The 20,518-nt window shown below is 33.6% G+C and overlaps 2 protein-coding genes across 2 annotated transcripts; one reads left to right on the forward strand and one right to left on the reverse strand.

The window, feature by feature from the left end:
* Window positions 1-4,033: 4,033 nt before the first annotated feature.
* On the forward strand, window positions 4,034-11,046 carry LOC129882202 (uncharacterized). The gene is made up of 9 exons (XM_055956396.1): window positions 4,034-4,186; window positions 5,342-5,390; window positions 5,547-5,635; window positions 5,766-5,822; window positions 5,916-5,978; window positions 6,191-6,256; window positions 7,720-7,806; window positions 9,940-10,033; window positions 10,388-11,046. Exons 1-9 carry the CDS (start codon window positions 4,082-4,084, stop codon window positions 10,867-10,869), a joined length of 1,092 nt encoding a protein of 363 aa, XP_055812371.1. The 5' UTR covers window positions 4,034-4,081; the 3' UTR covers window positions 10,870-11,046.
* A 6,960-nt stretch (window positions 11,047-18,006) lies between these two features.
* On the reverse strand, window positions 18,007-20,233 carry LOC129882203 (nascent polypeptide-associated complex subunit beta-like). The gene is made up of 6 exons (XM_055956397.1): window positions 20,126-20,233; window positions 19,524-19,591; window positions 18,846-18,994; window positions 18,706-18,762; window positions 18,419-18,457; window positions 18,007-18,327 (listed from the first exon to the last, which is right to left on the reverse strand). The coding sequence occupies exons 2-6, from the start codon at window positions 19,589-19,591 to the stop codon at window positions 18,152-18,154; spliced, it is 489 nt and encodes a 162-aa protein (XP_055812372.1). The 5' UTR covers window positions 20,126-20,233; the 3' UTR covers window positions 18,007-18,151.
* Between the last annotated feature and the right edge of the window lie 285 nt (window positions 20,234-20,518).

The raw sequence follows: 20,518 nt of genomic DNA on the forward strand, positions 1-20,518 counted from the left end.
GTATTATTTATATCTAATTTAACATGATTAATTTATTTTTATTAAAATTTAATGTGATATCGGCCTCCGAAGGTCAGTATATTTTATTTTATCTGATTATTTGTAATAAAATCGACCTCCGGAGGTCTATTTTTAAAAAGTATTTCTATTAATTATTATTTTCCTATTATGTATAACACTAACTTTTCATTTTACGCTTACAATTAATTCTTTTAAAAGTGTAACAATTTTTTATAATTTTGTAAAAAAATAAAATTAGAATTTGTGGAAAAGACAAAGAAGCATAGATAATTCATATTTAGGGTATGAAATAACGTTGATATAAATTAAGAGGTGATTATATATATTCGTAGAGTAATGCAATAAATTTTATTAGTCCATTGTCAAATCATTAACTTAAGTCTCGTGTAATGATGTAGCAGTACAAGCTAATTTATAATTCATCTGAGTATGAAGTACGAGGTGGTGTTTGCAGAAATATAATAATAATTTATAGCTGTATTATTATTCTTGTGGAATAAAATCTCTAGCTTCATAGCAAATATTTGTTAGTAATATAAACATATTTTAAGCTAACAAGGTATTAGTATGTGATTGGAATACACTAATTTGAATCTTGTTTTCAAAAACTTTGTTCTTTAAATGTAAAAATTTGACTAATTTAATTCAAAATCCTAATATATTAGTCAAAGTTTTATAGAAAATTAAGGAAATTGTGTGAAAAAATTGAAACTCGGAGAGAAAATTTCTCAAATTTTTAATGGGCATTGGCAAAAAGCCTTGAGAAGGTTCATGTATGGGGCTTAGTTGTATGATGCTTATACCTAAATATCGGATTGTACATCCTAAACATATCTAATGTCCAACACGAGGCTCGCCTAACAATTTTTATACAAATTATATGTCGAATTTTTTAGTTAATATTGTTGATCCTTATTATTCTTTAAAAAATGAATGATGCTTAGTAAAAAAAATTCATGTATGAAAATGAGAAGATAGACTTTATTTATTATTGGAGAATAATGTGAGGGTAAATAGCATTTCTTTTAAAAATATCTAGTCAAATTTGCATTTTCACTTGTCGTCGGGCTTCATGTTCTTGTTCTACATCTTAATAAAATTATCACGTATTTTTTTATTTCTCTATTTAAAAGTAATTTACTTTTATTTATGAAGGATGTTTTAATCATAATATTGATAAAGTTTATTGATTATTTTCTTTTAATGAGATTAATTACACAGTATGATAGTAATATATTTTAAGAAAGTATAATTTTTTTTTGTTGTTTGAAAGCTAAGATGTTAAAGTTGATTTGCTTCTATAATAATTTTTAGATCATTTCATTATTTATAAATGTAAAATCACGTTAGAAGTTTCATTTTCAATAAATTTCTTTATTCATATTTTTATTTTTTTTAGATTATTAATGTCTTTTTATAATAGTTTTTTGGGAAAAAGGATAAGGAAAGGGCGATGTTTACATTAAATCAATTGATAAAAAAATATATATTATATTATTTTACTATATTATAAATTAAAATTATAAAAATATATGTATACACTATGCTAAGTAAAATATCTCATCTCGAGCCTCTATCATTTAAAACATTGATTGAAAGATCAAATGAAGAAGATAAGTAAATAAATATAAATTGAAAGATCAAATTTTGTAGTTCCATTTCTTTATGCTCTTGATCATCATCTATAATTTGTAAGGGATATCAAACATTTATATTCATTAGATGGGTATACATCATATGTTTTTCTATGCGAATTTGTCGAAAATGTGGTTTAGTGGGATATTATATGTTTAGGTTCTGTATTTGTCAAAAATGTGGTTTACTAGAATATTACCATTTTATATATAAAAAATGGAGAAAATATTTCGACAGTGAAAATATCTCTAATAGCATGCTATTACATATATATTAACACCACAAGTTTTAAAAGACTTAAAATCATATATTACATAATATTATAAGATATTTTGTACTGCTATGAAAAAAGAATTGATAATCCTAATAGCAGAATTCATAAATAACTATTCCTATAGATCAAGAATTGAGTATTCTTACAAGACATTAGGCAGTTAACTTTACATAATAGTAGTACTTATAACAATAAGGATTAATTTAGATTAATAAAATGATAGCCATTGTTTGTAACACCTTACCTTGGATGTTAGTTGTAAAATATTATTTATTAAAATAAAACTTTGAGTAGTACAATTCAAAATTTTAAAATATTTCTATTTAAAAAGTAGATAGCCTTTTTTTTTATGTATATAATTTTTGGACTTTTTTGTGAGAGCTCTATCAATATATAATTTATTGACAAGTCACTAATTACTATTAATACTTTAGATAAATTGGAGTTCTTCAAAAGTAAAAAGGCCTAACAAATGCTAGATGGAAAGTGATCCTCATGATGCGTGTCTGTTGCCGATCTTGAATACCTGAAATATGTTATATTAACAAAATTTCTAGAATTCAACCATTTTAGACTCTCAACCAATTGTATATATACAATGTAAAATTTTCTGATAAAAGGGTGTCGTTTGACACCCCTTGCCCGAGAATGGCTCCGTCCCTGCTTATAAGTTGCTGAAAACAGTTTATAAGCTATTTTTAATTTTTTTGAGTGTTTGACTGATCAATTTAAAATCAGTTTGTGCTTAAAATAAGTTCCAGAAAAATTGAGCCTATTTGAATTAACTTATGTAAAACAACTTATATAAACTATTTTAGATAAACTAAGCCAACCATACTAAAAAATTGAGACATGTTCAGACTTGAGGATATGGTCAAGACTTGGCTTTGACATCCTAGCACATCAAAGTGACAAATGGAGGTCAAGGTTCAGCTCATCAACGCTCAAGTCGGGCATGAGCTCAAGAATATTATTTTGTTACCCTCTTTGCTCAAATATCTGATAAATTAGAGTAGTACTATGTTAAAAAAAAAGAAGTCAATAATCAAAAAATATTGAACGAAGTGAATTAAATTTTTTTTTAGAAGTGGGGTATATCAAATTATCAACTTTTTGAATCAGATTGTGTCGTTTTAACTCCATTATATTTATCTAAAAGTTATCAACTTATTACTTATAGAATTACGTTAATAATTCTCATAATGATTGTCTTAGTAGAAGGATGTTTTTCACACGAGTTATCAATTTTTTAATTAAATCAGATTGTATCATTTAATCCTATCATTTTTATCTAAACTTTTTCAACTTATAGTTTAGAGAATTATGTTAACGGTTCTTGTAATGATTGTCTTAGTGTAAGGATGTTTTTCAATATTATAAATGACAAAATCTTATCTAAAATTAATAATTGCAAAAACACATTTTCGAAAATAAAAGATTATTAAGTAATTTTGCATAGAAAAAAGTTAGAAAAATATATTTCAAATAAAATAAATATGAAATTTGTTTAGATTTTAGGGCATCTAAAATTTCGCTTTAGACCTCTAATCACGTTGAGTTACTCCCGCAAACAATATTGTAACTATAACTCTCAAGTTCTTACTTTCATCATCATTGATCATAGTATTTCTTCCTAAAATCACGATAAATATAATTAGGAAGAACTATTTAAAATTATTTATGGCTAAACATACTGATAAATTGTGAAAATAAATCTCAAATTTTCATTTTTTTTATATAACAAATTGAACAACTAAAAATAAGGACTATGCTTTATTTTAGATAATGTTGTTTAAACTTAGCATCTTTAACTTCACAGTGAAAGCATAGTAGGACTATGCTTAACTTGGGTAATTTTGTTTAATCTTTTCATCGTCTTTAATTACTCAATCGTGATTGAAATGGATTTTTATTTAAGAAAGATAGTTTTTAGTTTACTATGATTGAGACGTTTTTAAAAAAAATTAAAATTAAAATTTTTAATTATATAATTATATATAAATCGAAATCAAATAAAATATGATTACCGAATAAAAAAAATAAAATTAAAATTAAAAATATCAGATCATACCGGGCTAATTTGACATAATAATGGTATAATAAAGCAGGTCTTGTTTCAGTCGGTCTGCTTCGTAGCTGCAAGGTGCTAATATGACGACTCGTATCGCTCCGGGTGTCGGAGCAAACCTTCTCGGTCAACACTCGGCGGAGCGCAACCAAGATGCCACCGCCTACGTCGGAAACCTAGACCCTCAGGTATCTCTCCTTCCTTCTAATCCTCCTCCTAGGGTTTTTGAAACTGGTAACATTTCAAGTTGCTCAAATTTGACTGCATTAGTTGCTTCTTCTCTTTCCTTTTATACTGATACATTAGGTAATTTCGTGTTCCAATATCATAAATCTCAATGTATGAGAAAAGAGTGAGCGTAATTGGATAGAAATTGGTTAATTATCTCTTGATTAGATCCTCATAGACAACGTGCAACCACCTCTTTTTAATAATTGAGGTGTGCGCAAGCTGAACTGGTCGCTATCCTTATAATAAAAGAAATTGCAATTTCAACCATTTTAACATCATTTATGAGGCCTTTTCAAAAGTTGCTATTTCATATGTCAATACTTAGATGATTAATTTTTATTTATGAATATGATTGTATAGCAACACTACATTTTATGCTAAAGTCTATACCTAACACTATGTCCTAATCACAATCTGGTAATGGATATTTTCCTCTGCCTTATTCCTAGTTCTTCTTAGCAAAACTAGAGTTGTTCTCCAACTCAAGTCCTCTTAGAATTGTGAAATGAAAATGAAAGCAGAAAACTGCATTCTTAATACCCAAAGGATATACTTTCCCAGTTATGGATCAGTTGTGGTGATTGACATTTCATATAGAACAAGAAGTTTGAGTTCAATGTTATCTGGCATCTATAATATCAAAATTTGTCCCCCGTAGTCTTAGTATGGTTTTATGTGGCCTGTTTTGCTGAGTGTTTGTGAATTCCTTGTTCTAGTTTTGGTTTGACATGTATGTTATTACTAATATGTCCATAGCATATATGCAGTTATGTGTCTGCTCTGCTGTTTGGTGAGGGTTAACGGCTTTACTCCTGTGTGTCTATGTGCATGTGTCTCAACGTGTTTATGAAGATATTGGATATTAGTGGCTTTAAAAATTTTGCCTCATCGTCTATCATTACTACTCTACAGTTTGCTCGCTGTTTTTTTTTTCCTTTGCAGGCAACACTCTATATTTGATGCTGGTGTCCCCTTCCACTGGCTCCTCCCTGATTTTCTCCTTTTGTTTTTTTTCTATTTTTTGTTGCTTTCAGGGTTTAAATGACTCAGAAAATTGAGAATTTTTTTTCTTGGTTCAGGTTAATGAAGTTTTTTTGTGTTTTGATTGGTAGATTACTGAGGAGTTGTTATGGGAGTTGTTTGTTCAAGCAGGTCCAGTAGGTATGTCTAAATTTTTTACTGAATGACTGGCCCCTTTAACATCCTCTTTGTTTATAAAATTTTCATCAGCATCCTCTTAGCCTTTCTTAAATTTTTGGGTAATTTAGATTCTTTTAAATCTCACTTGTTCACTATATAATTCAATATGTGCTGCAGTCAATGTTTATGTCCCCAAGGACAGAGTTACTAATGCTCATCAAGGATATGGTTTTGTGGAATTCCGAAGTGAAGAAGATGCTGACTATGTAAGTGTTGGTTGTTTTTCTTGTTACACTATTTTTACTTGCTGAAGTCTTGTTATCTGTTATATTTTTTTGCGGATGGATTTAGTTTTTGATGTTCTTACTCCCACTCTCTAAAGCATTACCGATGCAGGCAATAAAAGTACTGAATATGATTAAACTTTATGGGAAACCAATACGAGTGAATAAGGTAATGCTATGCCAATGATGCATCTCCCTCTCCATAGTGATTTTCCCCACATATTTCACATTTTATTTAATCTAATAATTTATCCTGGTACAGGCATCACAAGATAAAAAGAGTGTTGATGTTGGTGCCAATTTGTTTGTTGGGAACCTTGATCCTGTAAGCAATAGATATCTTTGATAGTATTTTACAAACTCTTTTACTTTTTGAGAAAGATTTACAAACTCTTATACTATTCTCATTCAAATGTGTCTGGATGTGGACATTGGATAACTACTTTTATTTAGGTGTATGACATCATCTGAATATTATCACCTTGTTCATGCTAGCACTTTTGTTAACTTATAAATCCATTTTGGTTTGATATGCAGGATGTAGATGAGAAGCTTCTATACGACACTTTTAGTGCTTTTGGAGTTGTTGTTTCAAATCCAAAGGTTTAAGTCATTTCCCTTCTACTTTCATATGACTCATGATTCTTCATTTTGCTGCTTTTCAAGATGCGTGTCTAAACTTCCAACTTAGTAAAGAAAAAAAGGGTTTGTTCATTCTGCTGATTAATTCTCGCCTATTTTTTACCCATGCTTCAGATTATGTTATGAAATTCTATCAATCTGCTAGTGTGTATTGTATTAGTTCATCCTCTAACAAACATCTACTCCTCTTGAAGTAAATTCCTCCAGATCCCCTATTGTCCTTTCCTTTCTTTTCCTGGGGGTGGGGGAGGGACAAAAAATATGGTCCCTTGATGTTTGCAAAGTTATTAATGATTGTCCTCCTTACTTAGCGTAGAGATATTGACCTAACGGCTTGTAGACTCTGATTTAGTTGAATATTGAGCCTTTTTTTGGTTCATTTAATAAGTTATATAGATCTTTTGAATCACAAAAAAAAAAGGTAACACTAGAGAATCATCAAAAAACTGTAGGTGGTTCACTTTTACACCACCTTGCCTTACCATCTGCATCGCTTCAGACATCCCCTCATTACTTTGTTGTCCAGCATATTACTAAATGCTTCTGGTATTAATATGATGAATATGCATCTAATATTTGTGTCCTTTCCATAAAGTGTTTTGAGCCTTGCCACAACGACCTTATTAGTCTGGTCAAAAGCACCTTAATAAATATCTTATTGTTGTTTCCCATTTGACCTATTTATATAATCAAATAGGGATTGAAACTTCTAAATACTTCACCGTGTTCTAGCATTGGTGAAATAATGGCCATTTTGAAGCCATCAAGATCGAGTCTTTTTCTCCGTCTCTAGCTCATTCCCAATATTTCTTCTTGCTCCTCAAACTTCCCCGAATGCTCGGCAAAATCAGGAAAAAACTTCATCCTTCTCCTGAATGGCTGGCAGCTCATTTTCTCCTCCCTCACCATCTCAACTCTTTATCTTTTTTGTATGAGAATTCATTTTTCCAAACCCAACTAATTTAGGACTTAGGTGTAGTTGATTGGTTCATTGCTTGTGTCTTCTTCCCCACAATAACGACAGATCTGACCAGCCGACAGACTAAGTAACTCTGCACTTGTTGAAGTTTTGACATGATTAAATGAATCTCTATGTTGGGACTACACTGGGTATGTTGTTCTGTTAAATGAATCTGTATGGATACTGGAAATGTGTGTGTGAGGGGGAAAGTGAGCCAGTGATTCATTTAACATATTTTTTTTTTTTGGTGAAGTAATAAATTACAAGAAGTATACCCAAAATAAGTAGAAAACCTTACAAAAAGACCATGTTAGCATGCTAGACAATAAACCTTACAAATTATGCATCTATTGTTTTTTTTTTTAAATAAGTTACAATGCCATTTTACTAGGACCACATAGTTTACTTGTCATTTATAGGTGATCTTCATTGTTATATTCTGATGTATTATCTTTTCTTCCAGATAATGAGAGACCCTGAGACAGGGAACTCCCGTGGTTTTGGTTTCATTAGTTATGATTCATTTGACGCCTCTGATGCAGCAATTGAGGTAAACTGTCCTTTTATCTTTTTGCTTACTAACCATAACTAGTACAGATACATGATATGTTGCGATTTACAAGTCCAAAAAAGCTCAAATCAAAGTACTAGCTATTGTTTGACTTGGAGCCTGTGTTGTGTGTGGAGATCTGTCTTCTTTTAAAGTCTGGATTATAATTAAGATATATTTTTAATCAGATTTGAGAGGATAAGCTATTTGCATGTATGGAGGTTATGCTGTGTTAGAAATGGAGTATTTTCCTGTTTGGTTTGTACTATTGTTTTATCTGGTTTAATACAATCACAACGTTGACACTTTTTTTTCCAATGTCTGAAAGACAAGTCAAATGGTTAACCACTAGACTAAAATAGTCAAATGTCTAACTAGTTGCTACAATCGATTGTTCTATATGATTTGAGATTATCTCCAAGTTGATATAAAAGGGTTGGATTCGGAAGCGTTTTGCAGCAAAGTATCCGTGTCTGACTTGGCATAGGAGATGGAAGTTTGGGATTCTTTAAAAATTGTGTAATTTAACAATCAACAAGAACAAGAATAACAACAACAACAAACCCAGTGGAATCCCACAAGTGGGGTCTGGGGAGGGTAGAGTGTACGCATATTATACCCCTACCTCGTGGAGGTAAGGAGACTTTCCGGAGGACTCTCGGCTCGAGTATGTGTAATTTAAGAATCAGATATAATAAAAGTTATACCCGTTGTTCGGATATGTGCTTTATGGTCTTAGGATAATAGTAGTGTCCTCGGGACAAGATAACTATAGTTTTACCTTGCATATATAATACTTCTTCCGTTTATTTGTGTCTTGGTTTGACTCGGCACAGAGTTTAAGAAAATAAAGAAGCCTTTTAAATCTTGCGGTCTTAAACTAATGATTTGTGTAATGTGTCAAAATCTTAAATATTCCATGTAGGATGTCGGGTGTGAAATTTTACTAAATATAGAAATTGACATTCTTTTGGGAACATACTAAAAGGAAAGTAACACAAACAAATTGAAATGGGGGAGTGCATTATTCTTGGATCAAGTGCTAAAATTCCTTTATTCTCTACGTCTTTCCTTTTTCCTTTCCTTCAGCCCCTCTCCTTTGCCTCAGAGTTTGTATCTCTGCGTTAAAGGTCCTAGGATTATAGCCTGACCTTGCATTTAAGGGACAATAACTAAAAATAGAGTTTTCTCATCTATATTGGGCAGTCTTGAGTTTAAATATCAGTTGTGGGCTTAGCAAGGTCTTGTTTCTGATGGTTGTGGTGGAAACAAAAATGAAAAAGTTGGAAGCGATAGTGTGCTGGATGCAATATGAGTAATGCCACAGAATCTATGCTGCTCAGACTTTCAAGAATGTCAAAGGGTGCGTGTCGGATTCTCCAAAAATAGTGTATTTTTGGAGAAGCCGACACGGGTGCAACATGGGAAGTGAAGAGTCCCCGCAACTTAGCATAGAACATAGGATCTGCAATCAATTCCTGACAGGGACTGAACATTGGGAAGCAGCAAAAGCATCTATGGAGAATCATTCTGGTATGCATATTTTGGACAGTTTGGTTAGAAATCATAGGTGTTTTGAAGACAGAATTATCTGTTCCTTTTGTGAAGTTCAATTTTTTGCAGAATTTGTTTTTGTGGTGCAAGTATCTGGCTGTATATGAGTGTGAGTAACTGATAGACTTCCTAGATTCCCTACATTTTTGAAGGATCGGGATTCAAATTGTGCAAACTTATGAGGCTCACTCTGGGTGCTGTGACCGGCTGATAGCAATAAAATATCACTTATAAGTAATAGTGATGTGCAGGATGCATCTTCCAAGTGCAGACACATTTAAGTGGTCAATCTGATGACTTGAACTGTTTATTATTCCAGTGCCTAAGTTGTAAATCTAATTGGCACCGCTAAACCAGCTTCTTGAAATCCTGTTAAATATGAAGGCCCTGCTATTAGTAAAGATACAACTCCTCCCATGTGGTGTACTTGAGTTCAAATTTTGCATCTTCATCTGACATTTATTAGTTTACATGTTTGGAGAACTCTCTGGATTTTTAATGAGGTTTCAAATCCGGTCCATGCCAGATGCTTTCTAGCTGATGAATCTAGACTTGACTTCCAACTTGGCGTTTCTGCAGGCAATGAATGGCCAATATCTTTGCAACCGCCAAATTACAGTGTCCTATGCCTACAAGAAAGATACAAAAGGGGAACGCCATGGCACCCCTGCTGGTAAGAATTTATGTTTAAGAAAAATGAAGTTGAGAATTCTAGGATGTGGATACTTATCTTTAATCAAGATTGTTGAACTCTGTTATGCTTCTGATCACAATTTGAATATGTCAGTTGAATTTAAAGTAGTGATTTGGAACCAAATGTCTGTAGAAGACACAGCTAGTACTTTGAAATTCTTCGAAGTGGGTAACAAGGGCAATGAGTGAGCTGGTTTATTACATGCACGAGTTGCTATTATGCATTTTCTCTTTGTTTTGAATTTTAGGAACTTTATTTTCTTTTTGAATTGTGTAATCATTACTTTGCCTTCACACTTTGGGGCAATTCTGATTTGTTGTGGATAATATGCAGAGAGGGTTTTAGCTTCTAGTAATCCCGGTACCCAGAAAAACAGGCCTCACACCATGTTTGCAAGTGGACCCCCAACACTTCCCGGTGCTCCACAAGCCAATGGTGCGGTTGGTGCCCCCATTCCCCCACGGCCTTTTGCAAATGGTCCTATGCCTCCAGCTCCTAATCCAGCAATCCGGCCACCACCTATGCAGCCTAATGTCTACCCACCAATGCAGATGCCTCCACCACAAGCTTGGCAGGGACAGCCCATGCAACCAGGTGCAGCTGGCATTCCGCAGCAGCAAATGCAATTCAGAGGAATGCCACCTCCACCTCCCCCACAGATAGCTCCACCTCTAAATAGGCCCCCTCCACCACCAGCTGCCATGGGTGGTAATGTTTGGCGTCCACCACCACCACCTCAGTACTTTAATGGTGGTCCCCATGCTATGCCCCATATGTCTATGCAGCCACCCCCTCCACCTCCTGCACCCGGTTGAAAATTTCAGACCCCAAATCTTGTATTAGCTTGGATGTATTCATTTCTTGGATAACATGTTTTTAAACTAGTGCATACTGTTATGACCCGAAGTTTAAGTCCGTGACAATACGCTGTAAAAAAGTGTAACGTTGAGATTTCAAAGTTTTAGTTGAGGATTGGTTCGATTTGAAACTAACTTTTGCTTTTGACCTGTGTTATTGGAGACGGTATGATTGTTGAATTTTGTCAAAATGCCATATACAAGTTAAATTCCACTGATAGTGTAAAGAATTTGTAATGCTGCATGCACTGATGGTGGTTTCTCATGCATATTGATGATTTAAGTGGTGGGTGTTAGTTTAGTTAACACAGCCAAAAGTGAACCCAAATATTTAGGTACTAAAGATAGATTTTTCTTATTATTTATCCATTTTAGCATCTGAAATGAATCTCCAAGTTAAGATATATATCATGATCTCTATTTGAAAATAGATCGAATAATATATTTTTTGGGACAAGAAAAAATATTTGTAATTTGCATGATCCAACCATTGACTTTGAATTATATATTTTTTTGTTTTAAAAGATAACAAGAATTTATTTTGATATATTGCTATTCACATGGAGATATGTAATTGTGATATTTACGAAAAAAATAGGGTGCCTTGGTCATAGTAATTAATTTTGTGTTGAGTGTATTTACTATGAAAGTCATTAAAAAATGCTTTTGATACTTTTTTTGATCTCTTATAAACGGAAGAATTTTATTTTTAATTAAGATTCATTCAGACAAAAAGGAATTGATCTATATGAAACAGTTCCATCAACATCTCTCTCAAAAGCATTTGCAACAAAGGAAGGAGATGCTTCAAAAACATAAAGTTTGATGTTTGATAATTGGTGAACGGTAACTTTCTTTAGACAAGATATAACTTAAGAATTGATAGTAATATTAATAAATTAAATAGTGTTTTGATAATTTTGAGTACTAAATATTGATAATTATGTTTAAATAGTTGTTGTCTAAAGTGATATATAAAATCAAAACTACGATAGTTGTAAGAAAAATAATTCTTCTCATAACTTTTGAAGGAAATATATTTCAAGGAAAACATTTTATAGTAACTTCACTTGTACCAAATTAATACGCACAAATGATATATAATTTATTCCTTAAAACTTTTAGCTCAAGCGGTTTTTTCATTTTTTCCTTATGTGTTAGCCCATGATTTTTTTGGTGATATGAATTTCGATCAATTTTTCTGTGAAACTTTTAGGGGACCCTTCGTAAGTATCAGGTGGAGCACTAAGTGTAGTCTTGGCACGATCCATGGAATATTTATAGCATTTAGGGTCCACTCAAGAAGAATTAAATGATTTTCTCATTTTTTTTCATGTGTGCTAGCCTATAAATTTTTTGGTAATAACTTTGGGTCAATTTATGTGCGAAAGCTTATGGAACCCTCTGTAAGTATCCAAGGGATCAGTACATGCAGCTTTGTCATGATCAACGACATGTTTATAACATTTAGGGGCCACTCAAGCAGAATTTAGCCATTTTCTCATTTTTTTTCATTAGTTTTAGCTATGAATGTTTTGGTGATACGACTTTCGCTCAATATTTTTACAACTTTTATGGGACCATTTATAAGTACTCGGGGAGAAGTATGTGTAGCCTCGTCACAATTTTCTCATTTTTTTTTGTGTGTTAGCCCATGAATTTTTTAGTGATATGACTTTGGTTAATTTTTTTGCGAAATCTTTATGACACCCTTCATAAGTAACCGGGGTTGCAATATGTATAGCCTCGAATTGGTGCACGACATATCCATAGCATTTAGGGGTCACTCAAGCAGAATTAAGCGATTTTCTCATTTGTTTTCATGTGTGTTAGCCCATGATTTTTGGGTGGTATGACTTTCGATCAATTTTTTTTGCAAAACCTTAATGAGACCCTCCATAAGTATCCGGGGAGAGGTACGTGTAGGCTCTGCACGATACACGATATATTTATAGCGTTTAGAGGTCACTCAAGCAGAATTATGCGATTTTCTCTTATTTTTTCCTTTGTGTTAGCCCATGATTATTTTGTTGAATTGGTTTCCGGTCAATTTTTTTTTGAAACCTTTATGGGACCCTTCGCAAGCAAGCGGGGAGCATATGTGTAGTCTCAGCACGATCCACAATGTATTCATAATATTTAGGGGCCGCACAAAATGAATTAGTCCATTTTATCATTTTTCGTATGTGTTAGCCCATGAATATTTTGGTGAACTGACTTGCGGTCAAATTTTTTCTGAAACCTTTATGGAATCCTCTGTAGGTACTTGGAGGAGAAGTACGTGTAACCTCGTCATGACCCATATCGTATTCATAGCATTTAGGGGCCAAACAAACGAAATTCAGCGATTTTATCATTTTTTGTGTGTGTTAGCCCATGAATATTTTGGCAATATGACTTTCGGTTAATTTTTTTTGAAACAATTATGAGACCCTCCTTAAGTAACCGAAGAGAAGTATGTGTAGTCTTGGCATATTCCACGATGTATTCATAGCATTTAGGGATCGAACAAACGGATTAGGCGATTTTCTCATTTTTCATGTGTGTTAACTCATGAATATTTTGGTGAATTGGCTTCTGATCAATTTTCTTCAAAACATTTATTGGACCCTTAAGTACTCGGGGAGAAGTACGTGTAGCATCTCCATGATCCACGGTGTATTCATAACATTTAGGAGCAGCACAAGAAGAATTAGGCGATTTTCTCATTTTTCATGTGTGTTCAACTATGAATATTTTGGTGAATTGACTTTCGGTTAATTTTTTTTTGAAACCATTATGTGACCCTCCGTAAGTAACCGGGGGATCAGTACGTATAGCCTCGGCGCAATCCAGGAAACATTCATAGCATTTAGGGGTCGCACAAGAGAAATAAATGATTTTCTCATTTTTTGTGCGTTAGCCCATGGATATTTTAGTGAACTGATTTTCGATCAATTTTTTTTTGAAACTTTTATGGGACCATCCATAAGTACCGGGGGATTAGTACGTATAGCCTTGACACATTCAATCATTTAGGGGTCGCACAAGCGGAATTAGATAATTTTCTCATTTTTGTGTGTGTGTTAGTCCATGTATATTTTGTTGAACTGCTTTCGGTCAATTTTTTTCTAAAACTTTAGTGGACCCTCCGTGAGTACTCGAAGGAGCAGTACATATAGCCTTGATATGATCCACGACACCTTCATAGCATTCAGAGGCCGCACAAGAGAATTGTCAATTTTGCATTTTTTGTGTGTGTTAGCCCATGCATATTTTAGTGAACTGGTTTTTGGTCAAATTTTTTTAATTTTTTTTTATTGGACCCTCTATAAGTACCCAAGAGATCAGTGTTGTTGTCTCAGCATGGGACATAACATATTAATAACATTTAGGGGCCGCACAAGGTGAATTAGATGATTTTCTAATTTTTTTTGTGTGTTAGCCCATATATATTTTAATGAACATACTTTCGGTCAATTTCTTTTCGAAACCTTTATGAGACCCTCTGTAAGTATTCGGGGGATAAGTACATGTTGCCTCGGCAAGATCCACGACGTATTCATAGCATTTAAGGGTGCGATTTTCTTATTTTTCGTGTGTTAGCCCATGAATATTTTGGTGAACTGACTTCCAGTCAATTTTTTTTCCAAAACCATTATGGAACCCCTGTAAGTAATCTGGAGAGAAGTACATATAACATCGGCACGATCCATGACACATTCATAGCATTTAAGAGCCGCTCAAGCAAAATTAGATGATTTTTTCATTTTTCGTGTGTGTTAGCCATTAATATTTTGGTGAACCAACTTCGAATTAATTCTTTTTTCAAAACCTTTATAGGACCTTCAGTATGTTTTTGATGGATCAGTATGTATAGCATCAGCGCAATCCACCCACATAAGTGGAATTAGATAATTTTTTTTAATTTTTCGTGTTTATTAACCCATTAAATTTTTGGTGAATTGGCCTCCGATTAATTTTTTTGAAACCTTTATGCGACCTTTCGTAAGTACTCGGGGGAGAAGTTCGTGTAGCATCGGTACTATCCACGGTGTATTCATAGCATTTAGGGACCTAACAAGCAGAATTATGCAATTTTCTTATTTTTCACGTGTGTTAGCCAATGAATATTTTGGTGAACTAGCTTTTGGTCAATTTTTATCTAAAACCTTTATTGGACCCTCCACAAGTACCTGGAGGAAAAGTACGTGTAGCATCAGCACGATTCATGATGCATTTATAGCATTTAGGGTCAGCACAAACGGTATTATGCGATTTTCTCATTTTTCAGGGGTTAGCCATGAATATTTTGATGAATTGACTTTCGATCAATTTCTTTCCGAAATCTTTATGGGACCCTCCATAAGTATCCAAAGGATCAATACGTGTTGCTTCTGCACGATCCACAACACATTCATTGCATTTAGGGGCTGCAAAAGCGGAACTAGATAATTTTCTCATTTTTCATGTGTGTTAGCCCATGAATATTTTGGTGAACTGACTTGCGGTCAATTTTTTTCGAAAATCTTTATTGGAACCTCCGCAAGTATCCAAGGGAGAAGTACGTGTAGCTTCGGCACAATCCACGGTGCATTCATAGCATTTAGGGGTCGTACAAGTGGAATTAGGTGATTTTTCTCAATTTTTCGTTTGCGTTAGCAATGAATATTTTGGTGAACTGGCTTTCTAGCATGTTTTTACCAAAACATTTACAAGACCCACTGTAATGACACAGAGAACTGTACTTAAATCATCTTTAGGATCCACGCTATTTTTTTAACATTTAGGGAACACTCAATAAGAAGTAGACAATTTTCTAAGTTTTTTGTTTGTGTTAGTCAATAAATTTTTTGGTGAACTGATTTTCAGGCACTTTTTTTCCCCAAAACCTTAATAGGACCCTCTATAATAACCTGAGGAACAATATGTATAGCCTCGCCATGATCAACGCCATTTTTTTAGTATTTAAGAAACACTCAGCAGGAATTTGGCCATTTACTCAGTTTTTCGTATTTGTAAATCAATGAATCTTTTGATGAATTGGCTTTCAGGCACTTTTTTTCTAAATCTTTACAAAACCCTTAGTAATAACCTAGGAAAACAGTACGTATAGCCTCGCCATGATCCACACCATTTTTTTTAGCATTTAGGGGTCACTCAATATGAATTGACTATTTTCTAAATTTTTGGTGTGTGTAGTCAATAGATTTTTTAGTGAACTGGCTTCAGACACTTTTTTTCCAAACCTATACAAACCCCTCTATAATGACCAGGGGGAACAGTGCGTATAGCCTCACCATGATCCACACCATTTTTTAGCATTTAGGGGTCACTTAACAGGAATTAGACAATTTTCTCAATTTTTCGTGTGTGTTAGTCGATGAATTTCTTGGTGAACTGGCTTTCAGACACTTTTTTTTACAAAATTTTTGCAGGACCCTCCATAATGACTTAGGAAAACAGTACGTATAGCATCATCTTGATCCATACTATTTTTTTAGCATTTAGGAGTCATTCCACAGGAATTAAATAATTTTTTCGGTTTTTTGTATGTTTTTGTCAATGATTTTTTTGGTGAACTAGTTTTCGAACACTTTCTCTAAAAAAAACCTTTACAGGACCCTCCGATATGACCTGGAAAAATAGTATGTATAGTATCGCCATGATTCACGTCTTTTTTTTAGCATTTAGCAGCCAATCAACATGATTGGGCAATTTTCTTAATTTTCGTGTGTTAGTCAATGAATTTTTTGGTGATATGATTTTCTTGCACTTTTTCCTCCTTAATTACCTAGGAAAACAGTACATATAATCTCACCTTGATTCACGTCATTTTTTATTTTTTTTGGCATTTAGAGCCACTCAACAATGACATTGGTAATAGTTAATTCTTTTATTCTTAATTAATGAGAATGATGTTGATGCTTAAAAATACAATAAGTTTGTAAATTTGAAATAAGGCAAAACCAAAAATGAGAAAGGAAAAAAGTCTTGAGTTAATACATCAATGTTGTTTTGAGTAATAAGAGACATGATGCATCAAATATAAAATTGGGACAGAGAGGGAAGTAATGAAAAGAAGAGTACTAGACACTCTTACTTCAATGTGGATCTGAGTTCTGCAATGATTTTGTATATGACAAGTTTAGACATGATACAATTTATTTCCAACCCAAGAGATGTATTTACGTTTAGAAGTATGGTAACATCAAACATGTATAGTTTTCAATCTTTTTGTAAGGACTTGTAACCAAATAGAATGTACAAGATTGTAACCTTGTATAATAGATTAGTTTCAGTTATGTTAATTGGCACAAACTCAAAATGTGGCTACATGAGTATCTTGCAGTATTCAAAAATTTTGAATGTTATGTGACTAAGCCTGTTGGATGCAAGTAAGTTATTGCAACATAACATGTTTTCTACTGTGGCAGTTGTAACTTAGCACAAATACTTTTCATCTGCTAAATGATACAAATTGATAATCTTGTCAATCATCATAAGCCATATTGCTTATACTTGTTTGATGTTGTACTAAACGTTGAACAAATGGGTTGTAACGTACTTTTTAATTACCTTCCAAGCCTTGCTCTATTAACTGGAAAAACACTTACCTTGCAACTTGTGTAATACTCAAGGCTGTGATAGGGAAGTAGTAACCACCACCATTCTTGATCAAAAGTCTTCTGAGTTTTTCCTGGTGCAAATAGAAATCAATCGAGCCCAAAGGCCAAAGCAAATACCAAACACCGGTGGAAAACAAAAGGAATTAGTCACTGGTTGAGAGCCCCCTACAAAGCAATCTCAGAACTGTTACTGCTTAGCCTGTTAGTTGCTAAAGCTCAAATAGCATTAGCCTTGGCCCCTATAATTAATAGAGAATTGTTACCTCATGGCAACCATATTGACTGCTCAACCTCAATTACACAACCTGCTATAAGCCCCCATTATACACAAAAGGTAAGGACATGAACAAAAAGCAGAAAGTTCTTCCCCATGTGTGTCAAAAGGAGATCTATGTAAATCACATGTTCTTACTATAAAGAGTAGCTTGTATAGAATAACAAATACTATGCCAGAGAAGAATAGGCATGCTAAAATAGAAGATTATGCTTTGAAGGGTAAAGCAGCTTACTATTAAAAGCATTTAAGAATTCTTTTGAGATGTGTTACAATAGACATGAAATAGAACACTCAAAAGCTAAGAGGTAAAATCTGATATCAGAACATTGGAAAATAAGGGAATTCAACAAAAACTTCAGGAAGTGTGTCCCTCAGCGGCAGCTTCAAAAGTTTCACCAGCCACAAGTTCTGGTACATCATCATCATCTTCCTGTGCGGCAACAGCACCTGCAGCCGCATCTGCAGCACCAGGTGGTGCCTGCTTCTGGAACTGCTCAGCCAACTTCTTCAAATTCTCCAAATTATCAGGGCCTGAAAATTGCAATTTTCAACAGTCAAAACATATACTTAATTGTTCAAGCTTTCTCACGACTCAAGTGTAGGCCTAAAAAATGACACATACCCAGCTGGTGAATAATTTGAGGAAGAATATCCTGCAATTCTGCAAGAGGAGAGAAATATTAAGCTTAGAAATTCTTATTCGCATGCCCAAGACATAATCGAAAGGAGTTAAAACCGTAAGGAAGCTCAAATCAGCTAACAATCAAGGACTCATGGCATTGGAGACCCAACAGAAAGAATGCTAGTCTCAAAAGTCTAATTTGTTTGTGACATAGTTATAACTTATAAAGTTTATGTTGAGGTTGCACTAAAAAGGAGCAAGGCATGAGTAAAGAGTAGAACACGTACTCTTTGTCTGGGGGGTACCACTAACAACCCATGTGTTTGCAGCAATTGATGCTTGAACTGAACAGAAATCCGAAAGGTTATTAGAATGGCAATAAAGCGACTGATGACTAAACTATGTGAAATATAGATTATATTTATACCTTTGGGGTTAATGAATTGGATAACAACATCCTCCTTGAAAATGTTGACTTCTTCAATAGCAGGAATGGCATTGACACCTATTCTTTTCAAGGTACTCTGTAGTCTTTTGTCATCGGTTGTAGTTGTCTTGTGTACGGCCTTCTTCTTTCTGCAGAAGCACTCATTCAGCAAACATGAATGAGAAAAATAAGATACCCCTTATCAATACACTTCCCGTGTCCCCTTTCTCTCCATTCCTCACTCAAGTTTTGACCCTTGCACAAACACTTGTTAGTCATTACAAACTTAAGTAGGCGTTTGGCCATTAGATTCCAAATATTTTTCATTTTATTCGTAATATATGAAATTGGAGTTGAAGATGGAGTTTTGTTTGGTTATACTCTTTGCAAAGGAGAGAATAAAGGACTTTATTTGGAATTTATGAAGATGGAGTTGGAAAACAGGTTTGGAGCACTTTTCAAACTTGGAATCAAACTACAAGTTAGGATTGGAAATTTTATAACCAAACACTGATTTTTTGAAATAAAGTGAACAACTCTTTCCCAAAAAAAGTGAATGACTACCATGGCCAAACAGGCTCTTTAAGTTAGCAACAAACACACATTCTTTCTCAATGCATTAACACAAACTATTTCCATGTCACGACAGTCCCAGAAGCTACAGAAAACTAAACAGACCTTCTCATGGTACCCTTTCCACCGGTTCTAACCGAACCAGCCATCTTTTGCAACTTTTCTACATTCATCTGTCCCAGAAAAAACACCAAACGTCAACATTTCTCAATCAACAAGCAACAAGAAACTGGCCTGATTATTGCATTCCATTTTATAGGCACAATATATCTGTAACAACCTCCATGACCATAAATCTACACTAAACCACATCCAGAAAATTCACAAGCTAAAAAAAATAAATGTCTCTATATAAGAAGCTTAACACACAAGCATACATGAATGTTAGAGTTAACAGCAGTACACAGTCAAAGTTCCACCATAAAGCTAGCAACTTTTTTTCTTTTTTCAACAGATTAAGATCCAGGAAACATAAACCAAATCCAATCAATAACATCAATTCATCCAAACCCCATCAACATTTCAAACACAAACATAACATTCTATACTATTATCCAAACAAAAAAGTATACACTAACACACAGAATTCATCAGACATGTACAAACAAAGAGAAAAAAACCACGAAAAGCATAAAATTGGACACCCATTAGGGAGATAAGGGGTGGGGTGGTTGGTGAGGGGTGGGGGGAAGCATAGAGAAGCTAACCTTGTGAGGAGAAGACTGAGCTAAACCCTTAGCCGCAGAGAAGAGGAAAAAAAAAATTGAACGACAGAAGGAGGGTTTGTTTGGGTGCGGATAACTATAATATGAGAAGTTTTTAATTTCCAGTTTTGTCCTTAGCACTTCTCCAATAAATACGTATGTATCCTCCTTTTTTTCATTTTCTCTTATTCTTTTCTCTCGAATAATCGAAAATCGAATCAAATCGTAATTTGATATTTTAGTTTAATGATTTCATTTGGTTTTAATTATTAAAAATACAAATATTTGATTTGATTTGATTTTTTTCAAAAATGTAAGTGAACTAAATCAATATTTTTTATACACAACTTTTATATAATATAATACCTATTAATGATATAATTACCTTTTAGTACA

Source organism: Solanum dulcamara, chromosome 3, assembly GCF_947179165.1.
Source record: "Solanum dulcamara chromosome 3, daSolDulc1.2, whole genome shotgun sequence".
NCBI lineage: Eukaryota > Viridiplantae > Streptophyta > Magnoliopsida > Solanales > Solanaceae > Solanum > Solanum dulcamara.

Bases quoted from the DNA above. Each gene is read 5' to 3' on its own strand.
- LOC129882202 (XM_055956396.1), top strand. From the start codon at position 4,082: ATGACGACTCGTATCGCTCCGGGTGTCGGAGCAAACCTTCTCGGTCAA. The intron at 4,187-5,341 runs GTATCTCTCCTT...TTTGATTGGTAG, and splicing joins TCGGAAACCTAGACCCTCAG to ATTACTGAGGAGTTGTTATG. The intron at 5,979-6,190 runs GTAAGCAATAGA...TTTGATATGCAG, and splicing joins TTGTTGGGAACCTTGATCCT to GATGTAGATGAGAAGCTTCT.
- LOC129882203 (XM_055956397.1), bottom strand. From the start codon at position 19,591: ATGAATGTAGAAAAGTTGCAAAAGATGGCTGGTTCGGTTAGAACCGGT. The intron at 18,458-18,705 runs GTACGTGTTCTA...CTCCTCTTGCAG, and splicing joins TGGTACCCCCCAGACAAAGA to AATTGCAGGATATTCTTCCT. The intron at 18,328-18,418 runs GTATGTGTCATT...TGCAATTTTCAG, and splicing joins TCAAATTATTCACCAGCTGG to GCCCTGATAATTTGGAGAAT.